Raw genomic sequence first — 17,181 nt, forward strand, 5'->3', positions numbered from 1 at the left:
GGTCTTATACCGAGTCTGTAAACACAAACCCACCTTTACAGAAATGAAATACGCGTGACCTTCTTGTAGAAGTAAAGGTCTGGAAAGGTCACTGACTCCGTTCTCTGTACTCTCCCTAGTAAATTGCATGATGTCTGCATGTCCCGGATGTGAACCCACGGCCCACTCATAATACGATACACCACTCTCCTTGTCAGAGAATATATTCTCCCAACTGAAAGAAGAGCAGCAAACAACACAAATGAGTCAAATAATCACAACTGTTTAGACGCACCCTGTCGTGGTCGTGCTCGATAGGAGGGATGTCCACAAGACGTGGTTCAGTTTTCATATTATGATTGGTCTATTTCATGCCACTCTAATGCAATTTTTTTTCTCGACAACACAAATCCTGCATTATCAATAGTTCCATTCCTAGCTCTGAAGAAGTGATCACTGTTGGGCCATCTACAAAGAATAAAACTGTATTTGATTCAGTTGCTTCTGTAAATTAAAAATACAAAAGCAACACCACTCTATATATACATATTTCACTTGTTTAACTCACATGAGGCAAACTGGGCAAATATAAACCAGAACGGTACTCAGCTTTGTAGCTAGAAGATACACACACACGCAACCCTGAATGTTCAAAGGACCTGCCCCTTTCCCTTTTTGTTCCCTTTTGTTTGTACTCTGACAATCTCTCGACAACTCCCATGGGGTTTGTACACGAAATTCTCGAGGACTAGTGGCAGCTTCGGTCCCATTGTTTTCGCAAAAACCAAATTGTCCCAAGTCCTCAGTGGTATAGGATAACCTGTACACATCCCACACAGCCATGTACCTACTGTGAACATTCCTTGCTGTGTAGTTCAACAACTACCGAAGAAAAACATCATTTAACTCGCACTGAGAAAACTCTTTCAAACCAAACGTTCCTCTTCATTTAGCGATAGATGAACCTAACCCGATAATGTCTCTAAACCTGTTCCAGAAAGGAAGAAGCTAGTGTGAACGTGCATACGTGTGGAAGCCCACAAAATGTTCACGCTTTCTGTATCCCGTGAAGTTCTTTGTTCACAGGTTCACAAAGAGCATACATACATGAATCTTTCCATTGTATTAAGAAATATGATAGCGATATGACGAATTATGAACATAAGTCTAGTCTCTTGTCCACTACCTTGCGGAGATGGACGTTGTAGACCGGATGAAGATGCCTCCAATGTCCAACGTATAATCAGCACTGACGACAGGAGGTGACGTATCGATGATGATTGAATCTGACATTGCTTGTGATGACAGACCGACAAAGTCAGTCGCTGGTTGTTAAAGGGAATATACAACATTTGCAAACATCGAAAAATAAAACTACCAAGTTTTTGCGAAATACCTTAATAGGATGTTGGTAAATGACAGTCTAAAGCATCCTGTAAAATTATGGCACCTGGTATACTGTCATTTTCAAGAAAAGTGGTATTTTTGTATCAATTTCCAACGCTGATCGGCCGATCAGCGTTGGAAACAACTGGCTTTTTTTCAAATACTGGCCCCAATTGACCATTGCACTTGTTTGCAATCGATTACAAACCCATGAACGGGTACGAGCCAGCTAGACTGGTTCCCTGACCTTACAATTCCCCAATGTATGTTAACTGCTCTGTTTCTTCTTATATGGAGTCAGGGAACCAGACTACAGGAAAATGATCGTTTTTCTTGGTTTTTATAGCATTTTCGAACCCAAAACCTCCAAAACGTCAGTGTAACTATATTTGCTTTATATTTCTAACCCCCCAATTCCATCCATATCTGAAAATTACAGCAAAAGCAAATGATGTATATTCCCTTTAAGGAAATTACAACTTTTAAAAGCAGTCGGTCCAATCAACTTGTATACGATAATGGTCAAAAAATGATTTGATTCAACTTTCCACACATACAAATCACCATATCCGATCAAACGAACTTGATTTACACCGCGTATGAAAGTTATTTTTAAAAGACTGAGACCGCACAATATTGACCACCTTAATCTTCCAAGGCATATAAAATCGAATTAGTACCTGTTTGGAACTGAACGAACCATAGAGGAAAATTGACTACCCGGCTAACATTTGACTATCGTCTCAATCCGGAGTACCACGTGAGTTGGAAACATCGTCTTTTACTTCTTGGGAATAGAACCAGTACGGTACGGCAAATTGTATTGCAGCGGCTATCAGGCGACGTGTGCTGTTGAAGTTTGGTTTTCGTTATAATATCTTTAATTAGTTTATGGTGTCATTTAAAAAAAAAAAATTGTACTACAAATTTCGTATTAAATCTCATGATTTCTTACCTTTCACTGTAGCGTAGTACTTGTGTCCATTCTGTAATCTCAGATCGTGTATTATAACACTGTTGGTGATTCCAACACGCGTGAATGCTTTCACGTCACTTTCTCCCGGCATTGAACCTGCAACACACAAAATTAAAGGGAACAAAATAAATAATGGCCATTCGTAATTTCTGATTATTGAACCAAATTTGGTCCATTGAAAGAAGTATTGGCAAATCCACACAACAATATAATGTAAGAATAGGCCATACACATCCCCAAAACAAATAGAGTAGAGCCATTCTAGAACTATGGGCCGTACAGAACATAACAGTTCCTACCGATGGCATATTCATAGTACTTGATCCCTGAGTGGTGTGGTGCCATGCCGTGTTCCTCAATGTCAGTAAATGACTCCCAATGAAGAACTAATTCAGAGCTAGAACTCTGTCAAAAAGAAGGGGAGAAAAAAGGAGATTATGCAAAGGTAAAGGCAAACTTGCTCAACCACCAAGAAAGCAGTACCTCCTCTGAAATGTGGAATTTTTCCGTAAATTTGGTGTGATGCTCAAAACCAAGTTCAACAGTCCCAATTCAATAGTTGCGTTCACAGTTGCGTGGAATGAATTTGTGCAAACAAATATTTATATTACTTGATAGGCTTGATGCCTGTTCCATCCAATCCACACAGAGCCAGGGGTTGGTGGGGTCGTATCTATGACAACACCATCACTACAGGTGGACACCGCAGGCAGAGGTTCATTCCACAACTCATGCTCCAATGTCACTTCATCAGCATGGATGCAAATTCGATAACGCTTTCCATGAGCCAGGACCAAATCAGGAACGTTGACAAACTCTTTATCTACAAGATAAATCAAATCTATGTCATTCCCATGCCATCAAATGGGTCCATCCATCACACCGACTGGCCTGTTGAAAAGGCCATCGTGGCCTTGGGTTTTGAATCCAAGCGGCGGTCTCGTTGTCGTATATTGTTGTCTGATGTAGAGCGTTTCATTTCCCCAATGAGCAGGGGAAATAGTTATTCTTGTACAGCTTATCGGGACCTTGTGTGGAAAGCGCTTTGTAAGCACGTTTTTTTTATTATTATTTCACAATGGTCACCCTTGGTTCCTTAAATTCATTCTGAATCTTTCTTACCTGTTTCCCCACAGGCCTTCATCATTGGGTGATCGCAGGGGTACTGCAGACCATGGTCCAAGTTTCCTAATGCATTGGATCCGATGTCTTCAATGACTGCCCAGATATAGGCTCTGTGACGTAGAGTAGGCCAGACTGCTGATAATGAGGACGTAGATGAGATGTAGTTCTTGTCTGGTTCCGGCAACAAGGCATTCTGCTCAATGTTTACTTCATCTGTATTACAAAGGTTGATAAAGATTATCGTGGTTTTTAGTAGTCTTCGGACTTTCGACTGTATCACAGGCAATAAACGGCAAAACAAACGAAACTAACATAATGAGAGTGATACACGATGTATTTTTCTAAAAGGCCTAAGCGTGCACATTTTAATAAACTGATAAAGCACTTAAAAACTTGATTATGTAACTGCAGTGCATACTGACAAAACTAGGACTTTAAATGCAGTAATTAACTTTTATTAATTGATCAAATGACTTTAATTGTACATTATGATTTCAAATTCGAAAATGTGAAAATATCTTTCCTGTTTTCACATTTCTTTTTACTAACAAGCAGAAATATTACTCTTGGTGCAATTTTATAGAAAATATTAAACTGCCGCGGCTATACAAAAACATAAACAAAACAAAAAACCCAAATAAAGTTAGTAACCCTTTAATGAACAGGCCTATACTAAAGTGTGTTCATTCGCTTTCTATTTTTTTCTTTTTGGTGAAAAACATTAATGAATGCCTGAAGCTGCTTTTTCTTGCCTCAATAGGGAAATTGTGGGGGGCATGAGTGGGTAGTTAATACATTTTTGGTACAGCCCACCTGCAGTGGAACGTTTCAAAATTACAAGAAGGCACACAACAAAAATATCTGTCATTTCAGTATATTAGAACCTGGTTCAAAGAAACTTACGATCTGCATCTATGACAACATGAGGGACAACCTGCTTCACATCATCACAGTCAACAATCTCCTTGCTGGCAATGGAGGACAGACCAGCGTTATTGTAGCCCCTCACTGATAATCGCAAACACGAATCAAGGTCCAACGACCCATTGTAGGAAGCTGTGAAGCGGGCCTTTAGAGAGAAAAATCGTATGACTAGGGATCATGTACAGTTAATGTTGAGAGGTGTCTAAGCGCATTTCTCAATATCGGGGAGAAGTGTCTAAATGTATTTCTCAATACCGTGGGCAATCTGATTATACTGTGTTAACCTGATTATTTTTTTTACGATTATTGCTCAGAGGTGTTTTTTTTTGGGGGGGGGGGTTACATTCAGCAACCTTATACCAAAATTGTCAGTTGCCCTATGACTTGTTTACTTGACATGAAAAAAACCTCAAAGAAAGATTGATCGTACATAAATACTATTGAGATCTATATCATTTCCTGAGTACACGTGCACGCGTGCACCCTGGAACTTCTCTAACGCAGATCCCATTCGTCAACATTTCACTATCGTGGATGATATACAGTTTAAGGTGGTATTCTATTTTACTATATCCAGCGCTCCTTTCTGCTTCGAAAACAGCACAAAATACGTACCGCATCCCCAGTAACCATCAGATTCTGGATTCGTGTCCACTGGCTCAGTAAGGCTCCATCACTACCGTCCTCAGCAATGCTCCATTCATAGAAATCCATCAGTTCTTGTGGTTCGTCACGACGGACGTAATCATGCGCAAAGGGCTGAAAGACCACACGGAGCTCTGTCCCGCCTTGCGTAGTCTCAGTGCTGTTGACTGTGATCTGACCGACCTCAGGTGGTTGGGATAATACCCAGAATCCATCAGTGACGATCGGTCGGAAGCAAACATTACTATGGCAGAACCGCACCTACCATACAAAATACGACCTTTTCAAACATGTATTCTCATAAAAATATACATTCCACTTGTTTATTCAATATTATATTTCACGTTAAATAATTTCATAATGCTATGATATTTTCTTACCTTTGTTCTGTAGTGATTTCCACCATGGAACCCCATACCAGCCCCGACATGTTGATATGCCATGCCAAGATTTTGATCATCAAGCACAGGTATCCACTTTTTTGTAGTGTTGTCATCATCTGAAGTAAACAAAATTTGCATCAATCATAATATCAATGACGCCTACTGTAATATTTTTTTAAACAGATCCAAACTTAATTCAAAACATTTAAGCGGCTTGTTTGGTTTCTTGCACGTCCAAAGAGAAAAACATCAAAATGCTTACCTCTACCATCTTTTTTTTAAAACTAATCCTGTACATTTAGAAAAAAAATAAACAGGTTCTATTTCTCAGAGTGAATAACAGGGTTTTAAAATTTAAACGAAGAACAACCAAGAAGAACTACAACGTCGGTATGAACAAATATTTACAAAAAGCAAATGAGATGTGGCAAAATTTTGTTCACAAAATCATTTTGTACTCACCCATTCTTACTTTATGCATTGAAATCCAACACTTCAAAATTAGACTAAAAAAACTTCAATTGCAAAAAGCAAGTTTAATATAAATATACAATAGCTTTAGTCCATGCTTTCTATCGACAAAAAAATATTTCGGTAACTCCATTATGTAAACGGAAGTTTTAAATTAGTTCAACACCTATTTTTCCCCGCTTTGATGTGTTAAATTCCAATTGTCGTAGGCCCAGGTGTTAGTCCTTACGTGCATTATTCACTTGACATGTGTTGTACGCTCGGTTATTAGCTCCAGGACCATGTAGGCTGCATGGCAGTGCCTGCTAAATTTGTTACAGTTTACAGGTATTACTGCATAGTAATTTTGACATAATTTGCATCACTTTTATTCCATAAAATGATGAGATTTTATTTGTATTATAATTGTAGAATGGTGTGATGATATGACGAAAGCATTGTGACGAAATCTACGAGGGTTTGGGTAGCCCACTTTTGCACCGATGGCATGCGAAGTGTGACCAAGTGCAGTGCACGTAGGGGTAATGTAATGTAAGTGTAATGTGTGAGAGTGTGCAAGTCGTGGTCAGCCCTCGGCAAGAGTTGAGGAAACTGTGTTTTTTCCCTTAGTTGTTCGACACAAGGGTAACATAGCCATACATGTAGTTTGTGACTCGGTTGGAGTCTGTACATGGGTACGTATATGTACTTTAATTTTCAGTTATGTCTTAATTAATTTTATATAAACCTTGTCTTAATTTGTAAAACGAAACTAATTAGTCCCTGCCCAATTTTTACAAGCCACCAGCTGTCAGCCAGTGCATAGTAAAGTGAATGAAGACAGATTGGAGAAAGAGCTGTCATGTCTTCACTTCATTGGGCCCTTCTTTGAACCTGCGTGCCTTCCCACCCAAGCCCAGGTTGGCGGTCGCCCCACCTCCAGACCCGAACCCTCGCTAGAACAACAGCCTTCCCCACCCCATGAACCCCCCCTCTAAGTTAACAATTGCGGTTACCTATGTATATTTCAATCTCCCGTTCAACAGTCCAGACGACATTAGTCACAAACGGTACAAGCATCTCTGGGATTGTCCAACGAGCTGAGATGTCTGAAGTAGACGACTGGTATGTGATGTCATCCTCACAGGGTTTGTCAGCAACAGATGAGTGATGAGATAATCCTGACGGCACAGACACTGCAAGAAGGAGGCAAGGAACTGGATATGAAGAGCGAGACTGAGGAACGGATATAATGGTCAAAAAAGTAACTTGTCTAAACATAGAGTTGAGAGAGATCTAGAGGGTGGTCACAAAACTTAGATTGCTGAGGTAGAAGAGCTCATGAGCAATGGGTAAGTGTTAAGATAACCCTGACACTGCAAGCGACCTGAGATGTCAGAGGTAGAAGAAAAAGTGACGTCATCCTTGCAGAATTGACATGCATCAGACGAGTGATGAAAGAATCCCGCTGGAACGGAAACTGCGAGAAGGAAGAAAGAAACTGTGAATGAAGAAAAAGTAGAGAGATCTAGAGAAATGGTCCAACGAGCTGAGAATCTGAGGTAGAGGACTGGTAAATGGCGATGTCATCCTGACAGGCTTGATGGGCAACGGATGGGTAATGAGATAATCCTGATGGCGCAGACACTGCAAGAAGGAGGCAAGAAACTGTGAATGAAGAGAGAGAAAGGAGAGATCTAAAGGGATGACCGAATGAGCTCAGATGTCCGAAATAGGGGACTGGAAGGTGATGTCATCCTGACAGGGTTGATGAGCATCGGCTGATTGATGGGATAGTCCTGATGGCACATGCACTGCAAGAAGGAGGCAACAAACTTAGAATGAAGAGAGAGTAGTGAAAGATCTCTAGGGATGAACTAATGAGCTGATTTGTCTGAGGTAGAGGACTGGTAGGAGTGAGGTTATCATGAAAGGGTTGATGAGCATCAGATGATTGATGGCATAATCCTGATGGCACAAAAAACTGCAAAGAGGAGATAATGAATTGTGAATGAGGAAAGAGTAGGGAGATCTAGACAGATGGTCCAACAAGCTGAGATGACTGAGAAATAGGCCTGGTAGGTGGTGATGTCATCCTTACAGTGTTGATGAGCAAGATATGAGCCAGTGGATACATCTGATGGCATGGACATCGAATCAAGCCAAAAATATTGAATAAGGAAACTTTGAATAAAGAGAGTATAGAGAGGGGAATCTAGAGGAGTGGTCCAAGCAGCTGAGGTGTCTGAGGTAAAGGACTAGTATGTGATGTCATCCTGACAGGGTTGATAACCAACATATGAGTGATGGAAGAATCCTGATGGCACATGCACTGCAAGAAGGAGGCAATAAACTGTCAGTGAAGAAATGGTAGAGAAATCTCAGAACAGTGGTCCATAGAACTAAGAAGTCTGGGGGTATAGAACTGGTAGGTAATCACACTGACATCATGCTACTAGATCAGCAACGGCTGAGTGTTGGAAGAATCTTAATAGTACAGACCATGCAAGAAGGATGCAAAAAACAATAATTGAAGAGAAGGGGAGAAGAAGAGGCAGATCTAATTAAAGTGGCAGTCTTCTGAGATAAGCTTTATCGTCTTAGCAATTGTGCGTAGTAATTATGTATAAAGATGTATAAGATAAGAATGAAGCAGATAAGAAAGTAAAAAGAAAGGAAGTGAACACCTTACTTTCATCTTGATCACAGCCCAGTCCATCTTTGATCACAGCTCCCTCCAGTGCCACACCCTCCTGAATGACTTTGACGCCGTCTGAAGTAACGTTGACGCTACCGGCTTCAGAGTTGGCACGGATGGTCACGTAATAAGTCTGTTGATCAAAATGAAAACAGACGGTTTCAGCCCGAATGAAAAAAGTCTACAGAAACCACCAAGATGATGTCAGGAGATCTTAGTAATCATAAGATGGAGTTTGCGTCGGGGTGATGTAAATTTAATTCACTTTTCGACAGTTTCAAAGCAAAAGAAGAGTTCCGGGGAACCTCTTCAATAAATTAAACTGATGTTATTACCCCGAGCGAAGTAAGATCTAGTCCATGCAATCGATAGGAGGTTGCACTGCCGATATTGATGAAACCACCGCTGACGTCAGTAGGGCCTCCTTCTGATCCAACGGCAATCTCATAGTTGATATTAAGATGAGGATGCTCAAAACCAAACCAACGGGCTGAGATGCTGGTGGTGTTCATCTGAACGTCAATATCGTTGGCTACCTGTTTTGAGACACGGTTAAGCATGGTGATCATCCTCGTGATATCTTTTAAGTCTTAATACAACTGTTTACATTGATGTCTTCATGTAAAAGTCTGATATAAAAAAATGCACGTTTGGAAAGAAAATCATATAATTGACCATTTGAAACAATTTACGATAAACGAAGGGATTAAAACCCGTAGATTTGATATCAGCATACATTACCCCAAAGTCCACATCGGATTCCTCCTTAGGGGGTGCAACATCAAATACAACACCCACGGACGGCAACTGCACCATGTGTCTATACACGGATGAGGTCCCAGCTGTGGTTAATCCAGCGCCATTCTGTGCTTGAACTGTTACGTAATACTCATGATTGCCGTGGAGATGCCAGTTGATATCGTCCAATGAGAATGCAGCACAGTATGATCGTGACAAACACGGCCCAATTCGGTAGTCTTTCTCTGTCTCGAAGGTAAGAGTTTCCGTGCCACCCGGGGTACTCCCTGTATTTATGCAGATAAATATTTAACTTTCAAAAATTATAACAATTGTCCATCTCGGGATTTCAAATTTAATCCAAAACATGTTCGGACAATACGTTCCTGAAAATAACTGCAACAATTAAACATTTGATTCAATACTGTAATCATATTAAATTTGGCCGGGCAATAACCGTGGTCGATGATGTTATATTTTAGGTTAAAAAAATGACATTTTTGATCATTTATTTTTATCAAATATCACAAAAGTACGACTTTATTTTTTTTTCAATTGAAAACTAGATGATTAATTTAATGTAATTGCTATGAATATTTAATGTAACTTGAGAATATATAACTTTGTTAAATCGCTTAGACTTTATATATGGTAGCTTGTTATTTGACTAAAATGCTTATTGCTCGGTGTACCATCTACTCAGTGAAAGAAATCAAGTAAAATTCTCCATGATATCTCATTCTTGTATGCACATGAAGCAACTATCTCCCCATTCTGCAACCAAGTACCAAGTAATCATCCACATTGATAGAGACACACCCAACAAATACGGGCGGGGCTTTTCTGGACCAATAATCCACACTATCTAGGTTTGATTGACTCACCGATGGCAACTTGGTATCTCAGGCTGGTATCCTCGTCATCAATGAAACCACTCTCTCCCCATTCAGCTATCAAGTACTCATCCTCCGCATGAACCGAGACACGCCCAACAAACATGGGTGGCGTGGTGTCCACTACAATTGGTCCAACTTTCTGCGATATCGGAAGCAAAAACTAAATATTGGTATCAAGTCTTCCAGATTTGAGTTGTTTTGTACAAGTCCAAACTCAAGTCAGGCTTACTTTTTGGTGATCGACATACACGCATTCCAGTCTGAAATCACTCATCGTTCATGCCATGCACTTAAAAAAAACTACACTGAAGAAATCTGACAAGCATACATCAAACTGCTTTAAATCTTTTTCTAACAGCAAATTGAAGATGACTTCAGATAAAAAGCACATCTTTGTAACCAAAACAGCTTAGATTCTGTAACGTCTCCGTTTACTATACGTGTAGGCCTATTCATACGTGGGTGAGCATCTAATGAATTCTTCTTTTATCCTTTGGTTATCTGAGATGAACTCGTTAGCTCTAGTATTATTCATCACTTACCTTGATCGTAGACAACTGAGCCTTGTTGACTGCCTTCAAAACCAGATAGAACACAGATCCATGACTGATATGGGGATGGTACATCATAAAGTGATCTTGACCTGATGTTGACCTGAAGGTTACGAGGTCAGGGGTCAGACTTGATGGGTCAGTGCTAAGACCGATCTCGTAGTCATAAATGGAGCTCTCTGCATCCTCTCCGGTCCAGGAGATGGTAATCTGAAATTGGAAACACGACGAAACTATAAAATAAATTCTGCTTCACTACTAATGACTATACAAGTTTAATCACATTTGCCAACGGACGTTGCATACAGTGGTGATAATGTGAAAAGTAACAGTTGAGGGCGCCATTCCTGTTGACCACCTGCATTCCTTGGTGCTTTCCTTTTCAGACAAATATCGATGTGTTCGTTCACCTCATTTGACAATTGGTTGAACAGTCAATCACATCATGTGTTCTCAGCTTTCTGACTGTCATGCTTGTGACATGGGACCTTGGACTTAAATTTTCCAATCTTCACCTTAAGGTGTACTAATGTGTACCTGCTAAATTAACTCTGCAGCTAAAAAAGAATTCAGGACAATTAATGGGCACAGCTTCAAACTCAAAATCATGACATCTGACCACATGACAGGTCCAAAACAAAATGTTAATATGACCAATCGTACATGTTTGTCGGTCGGGAGGAAGAATGTCTGCTGAACGGCTGAGATCCAGAGGCAGTCCAGGTCTTCTTGGGGTATTTGTGTAGTGTCATTGGTGGCAGACATCTCAGGATAAACAGACAAATCATCTACCAGAGCTGCCTTGGAACTGTTGGTAAATTACATCAATCGGCTAACACATATGAGTACACAAAACTCCCGTGGTATTTGAAAAGCATTTATCAAGAACAAGCAGTCAGTTGCGCTTTGCAGAGTCACAAAACTTGAAGGTTAATAGGCAATTATAGAAAACTGTCTTGCATAAGAATATAGTACAACAATCACCCATCTGTTTTAATCATCCACAATTAAGCTAATAAAGCATCAGTTTGATGAGAAAGGAAAAAATCTCAGACTTTCTTTTCCCTACCTGCAGTCACTAGATGCATTAACCAGCTCTATCTTCCTGCGATGCTCGTTGATGAACCACACCCGACCCTCAGCATCCTTAGCCAGACTAGGCCACATCCGGGCATAGCTGATAGCAATCTGGGTCAGCTCTGGAGGGCTGGTATCAATCACGACGCCATCGGAGCACACGGCCTCTGAAGGTTCCATAGCTCGGTTGTAAGCAATGACAGTTACGTAGTAGAGGCCAGGAGAGGGCGCTGCCCAACTTGCACGTGTGGAAGTGGTCCTTATCATCTAAAGAAATTAAGGTATTGTAATAAATTAAATACACTTTTTGTCAAAAATTTGGATGCTAGCTGTTTCCGATTTTTTTGCTTTTGCTATGAGGGGGAAGTTATTTCTACTATTTGTGACAAGGTTCGAGAATGTTAATCGTTAGGGGAAAATCAGAAATTCGCATACTGCTTATATCAAGGAAAAAGGCGTCAGCACAAACTCACATCATCTCTGACCCTTCCAATCGACGCTTCGTCAATCCAGCAGGAGTTGTCAAACAGATACTGGTAGAACTTGACCCCACTCTCCTTGTCAAAGAACCCCTCCCAGTGAGCTGAGAGGTCATTGCCTTCCTGAAAGTCTACCTCATTGGATCCACGTATCCCATCATGCACCACGCCGGCTTGAGGGGCTGATGTGTCGATTGTTACCTGTGGGTCATACATATTGGTTAAGAATAAAGTTGATTACACAGACCAAGTTAAAACTTACTCTGAAAAGCTGTATACTATTGCAAAATAGGCCCACATACCTTGATAGTCTGCGTAGTCATCAGTCTTGCATGGTTGGTAACCGTCAGCGTGATGAAGTAGTCATGGTCGTGCACAATAGTGATATCTCTTTGATGGAAACCATAGTCTGCGGCATAACAGTTACCGATTGGGACACACATGCAGCTTACAGGATCACAAGGCTCGTCGTCCTGTGCCAAGGAACATTACAAATACAGCTTGCTTATTTTTATAAAATAAAAATGCTGTAAGTAATATCTGGAACAGTAATCAATGAAAGTGTATTGGCCTGAGGACATGGCTTATAACGATAGCGTTTATACTTTAGATGGCATGCCTTTCTATCAGCACGTTCTAAAAAATACATTTGAACGTCGCTGTGTTTTGTAATGGAAGATAACTCTCAAATACTAGATGTTTCGAAAATCTATTAAGAAGGTAACATATCAATTTTTGCAAAGAAAATTAATGAGTTCTACTGTGAAGACAGCAACCTCAATTGAATTGTTCATCATGTTAAACAGTTGAGAGTCACCTCAAGAGCCTGGATATACCACCGCAATGATTATGGATGCATGGATTTTGTCTCAATAAATGTGAAGGATTGAACTAACCCTCTGGAGGAGCTTATTTTAATTTTTTTTTTTTTCTTGTTGACAGTTGGACAGTTGCGAGTTATGCAGGACGACACTCGTGAGAATCTCCTCTGCTCACGATTTCAATCGATATGTATGGAACTTCACTTAACAGCTGCTTTGCATTTCCTGTATGTATGTTTGTAATACATTTGAAGTGTAATGGGCCTTATTCACGCGTTGGCCATTTTTGGCGAGTTCCCTGAAAGCATTTCATTAATTGTTAATTGCTAAATGGGATGGCGCCAGATTATTTATGCAGGCACAGTGCAGCCTTACTTTACTGTCATTTTATTTTAAATATGGCTTTAAACATTGGGGAATGTTTAATTACAAACTATAAATATTTCATTGAAGCAGACTGGAATTTATTAGAAATTAACTTGCTTTTATTTCTCCAAAATGTATCATCTTACCTAACTTTCAATTCAATATGGCCGACTCGTGACTAAGGCCCATAATCCTTTAAGATCGTCATTAATTCAGATATTTCTTATTTTAGAACTTTGGGAGGGCGTAGGAAATAGCAAGTCTAATAATATGATTACCGTATTGATTGTCCTCGCTGGGATTGTTTGATGGTCAAGTTCAACCTCAGTTCCAGTGTGATTGTCAAAGAGACGCGTTTCGATGGTTCTTACGCCGCTGTGAATATCATAGGTCCTAAATGCAACACTGGATATAATAGAAGAAATACAAAATATGCAATATCAGGAAAGAAAGCTCTTATGCTTTAACTGGTCACTGTTGTATCAATATTTTAATTAAATGCCAAAAACTGTTTCACTAATGTACCTATATTCTCCCCTTTCTGAAGTATTTGATTGGCCCGTATTTTAGTCTCTGACAACTTTGATTTAGGCCTACTTTTAGTCCGGTATTTAATTAATTTCCATAATGCCGTACAAAGCTGTTTTGGTCATATCCTTACTGCTAAAATAAGGTGACTGGGCGGATTACAACAAAATTCCAGCAGGTTTTTGTAAAATAGGGTCAACTTTCCAGTGAAAATAATCAACCTATAATGGGCAAACAAGTAATTGAATTGTAAGCCATGACCTCAATGTTATACAACGTTTCAAATTCTTTTCCCAGATGCTACTAAGTCATTGCCAATTACAATATTAATCTGCACCCTTTAGGCCTAAGCCAAAGTTGTTGGACCTACATTATGATGTGCTGTACGATAATGCATTCTTATCTATCCCTAAAAAAGCAAGCAGGTGGCAACAAAATGGAGATTATTGCAAGAGGTTTTGGCCATTCTGTGAGCCAGAGCTTTGAGCTGACTGAAAAAAAATGTATCATTTTGTAATTGTATTAAATCCCTGCAGAGTTATAATGAGCTGATTGGTGAACTGAAAGAATGATGGTTAGGCGGCCCATAGGCTTAGTAAAATAACAATTAAAAAAAATACCCCCCCCCCGAAAAAAACGCACTTTTCGATAGTCCTGTGCAAATTTCAACCCAAATGTCCCTGTGGTTAAATAGATATAGGGATTCTAATAAATGTACCTTTAATGTGTATAACATCTGGTGACACCATCCTGACGTACATGAATTTTCATCTATTACACGTCACTGTCACTTTTGTACATACAAAATGTCAAACTAATTATACTTGTAGTTAAATAGTAGATAAAAGGCTTTATAAAGTGCACTTTTAATGTAATGTGGTCATTATGACGTCATCATGACATCAGATACGTTTTCATCTATAACACATCCCTGTTCATTTATAAATTTGCATATTAAGTATCAACCCCAATGACCGTGTGATTTAATAAATAAGGGGCTTCATATAATGCAACTTTAATGTGATTTTCGTCTGTATCACACATATAATGTAAATACTAAGTATAATACCGGTCGTGTATGTAGTTCTGCAAATTTAAGGCTTCAAAATATTCAACTTTAATGTAAAGTAAGTTCACCCCCTAACGAAGTCATCATAACAGCACATCAATGTCCACCTACAATTTATCTATGTGTATATATGCATACAAATTTCCAACCCATTTGGCCGCGGTTAAGCAGATGTAGGCTACATGCATATAATAAACATTATATAATACAGCATGACACCTGATGACATCATAATGGCGTTCATCTGTAACACACCCCTGTCTATTATGCGAACACCAAGTGTCAACACAATCGCACCAGTGGTATTGTAGGTATAGGGCTTTGAAAAATGCACCTTTCATGTAATGTAAGTGGACACCTGATGACTTCACGATGACGTCAATTTCGGCACAAATATATTTCCAGATGCTGCTCAAAGTGTATGCCAAGTATAAAGGCGATCGGATTGATTGACTTTATGAGATTGATGCCTTCAGTAGCCAAAGTGCTGGCAACAAAAATAAGTGTACAAATGCTATGGACAAGAGTCTAAAAAAGTCTTGACAAAAATAAGGGCTTTCTACAAATTGCCGAAACAGCGAAACAAAAGCCGAAGCAAACGGAATACATACCTCATTTCATGCAGATCCCCTGAATTATGAACGGCTAGATTCACCTCCCCGTCCCGTACCAGCCAGAAGTCTTCAATGACAGGCGAGGATGAATCAGCGTGAACCAACACACTGTCCCTCAGAAAGTGACCAGCTAGGTCTCTGGCCTCCACCCAGAACCGAACGGAATCGCCGTCTACTAGGGTCACGTCATAAGTCGCTTGCTTAGTTAAGCCTTCACTGCTCCAGTGGTCTGAGTTGTCGTCACTCACGTTGACAGTGGTCCTGCCACCGCTGTGGTCAATGTCATATACCACGCGGAATTCTGTCACGCCAAAGGCATTGGAGATGGCTGCACGGCCACGAAGTCCAAAGTTTTGATCATAATCTAGGCAGGAAATATAGGCAAAGCAAAAAGTCACCATAGGATGTGATCAATGTTTGACATGAAAATGTCAATGCCCACAATTTTCACAGCGTGCAGTGGTAAGGAACAGCAGTATTTATTTTCGTCAAAGGAAGTATTTTCACCTTACTTTGATTCCGTAAAATCCATTTCTCTGCGAACGTCCGACTACATAATGTACAAGGTCGTTAAGTTTAGTCTGTAACTGTTTTCTGTTCATCAGATGCGATGTGTTACATTCATCCAACAGCAGCTCATTAAACTGAATTAACGGAATTGTCCCTAAACAATAAATTATAAAACTTTGGTGATAATAAAACATTGCCACAAATTCTCATTTGATTTGCATTACCATAAAAATGCTTAAAGTCACAATTTAATTCATTCTCTCAAGTCAAAAATATTCAATTAAACTAAAACATGTTAGATAGAAACAGGTGAACTCTGCTCTCTTTTTTATTTCTTAACCGGACCTTGAATGGAAAGTGGTTCACAGTCGAATGTGTAAAACTTACCAGGATGAATAGTTGCAGGGACATAGGGCCTAATGGGTTTAAGTAAACCTTGGTTGTGATGATATTCGTTGATAAAACGATTCGTCCAATCAAGGTGCACAGATGTCGTCCCTGCGAGGGAATCCAGGTGGGTCAGCCAGACATAGTCGGTTTCTTCCGTGGCTGAGAGTACACGCACAGACGCGTTGCTCTGCGTGAACGTAACGTCACTGTCATTGTCGTCAAAGAACACAAAGCGTCTGCTATGTTTGACATTGCCCGCGTTGTCATAGACACCGAGGACAACAGAGTAAACGCCTGTCGGGATGACAAGAAAGGCGGAGATGTTCTTGTTGGTTACTCACGAGTGAAAATACTATTGATATTGCTAAATTTTACTTTAATTTAGATCAAGGAGTACGACTTGCTCCTACTGTTTAACAAGAACCGCCTTTGCATGTTTTGGGTACGTTCAGTATCACTATTCTATGATACTCCCAACATCAGTAATCTATTATTTGAAACACCCAATTACCTTTAGCTATTACCACAAGTTCTACCAAAAACTGTACTAAACAAACTTGAACAAAGCTGTGTCAC

General features: G+C 39.9%; 1 protein-coding gene across 1 annotated transcript in view; it reads right to left on the reverse strand.

Annotated features, from left to right (window-relative positions):
• Window positions 1-17,181, reverse strand: part of LOC119723761 — a 66,234-nt gene that overhangs the window by 20,929 nt on the left and 28,124 nt on the right. The window contains exons 12-33 of the mRNA XM_038194612.1: window positions 16,603-16,899; window positions 15,703-16,069; window positions 13,773-13,899; window positions 12,610-12,780; window positions 12,302-12,508; window positions 11,821-12,095; window positions 11,415-11,559; window positions 10,743-10,961; window positions 10,189-10,339; window positions 9,308-9,591; window positions 8,902-9,102; window positions 8,561-8,699; window positions 6,885-7,064; window positions 5,416-5,534; window positions 5,006-5,296; window positions 4,370-4,535; window positions 3,464-3,679; window positions 2,953-3,164; window positions 2,641-2,746; window positions 2,321-2,437; window positions 1,166-1,304; window positions 34-214 (exon numbers count right to left, since the gene is read on the reverse strand). Of these exons, the coding sequence (XP_038050540.1) occupies window positions 34-214; window positions 1,166-1,304; window positions 2,321-2,437; window positions 2,641-2,746; window positions 2,953-3,164; window positions 3,464-3,679; window positions 4,370-4,535; window positions 5,006-5,296; window positions 5,416-5,534; window positions 6,885-7,064; window positions 8,561-8,699; window positions 8,902-9,102; window positions 9,308-9,591; window positions 10,189-10,339; window positions 10,743-10,961; window positions 11,415-11,559; window positions 11,821-12,095; window positions 12,302-12,508; window positions 12,610-12,780; window positions 13,773-13,899; window positions 15,703-16,069; window positions 16,603-16,899 (4,310 nt within the window). The remainder of the gene's footprint in view (window positions 1-33; window positions 215-1,165; window positions 1,305-2,320; window positions 2,438-2,640; window positions 2,747-2,952; window positions 3,165-3,463; window positions 3,680-4,369; window positions 4,536-5,005; window positions 5,297-5,415; window positions 5,535-6,884; window positions 7,065-8,560; window positions 8,700-8,901; window positions 9,103-9,307; window positions 9,592-10,188; window positions 10,340-10,742; window positions 10,962-11,414; window positions 11,560-11,820; window positions 12,096-12,301; window positions 12,509-12,609; window positions 12,781-13,772; window positions 13,900-15,702; window positions 16,070-16,602; window positions 16,900-17,181) is intronic.

The sequence above is a fragment of the Patiria miniata genome, unplaced genomic scaffold, assembly GCF_015706575.1.
Source record: "Patiria miniata isolate m_02_andy unplaced genomic scaffold, ASM1570657v1 HiC_scaffold_17, whole genome shotgun sequence".
Classification (NCBI taxonomy): Eukaryota; Metazoa; Echinodermata; class Asteroidea; order Valvatida; family Asterinidae; genus Patiria; species Patiria miniata.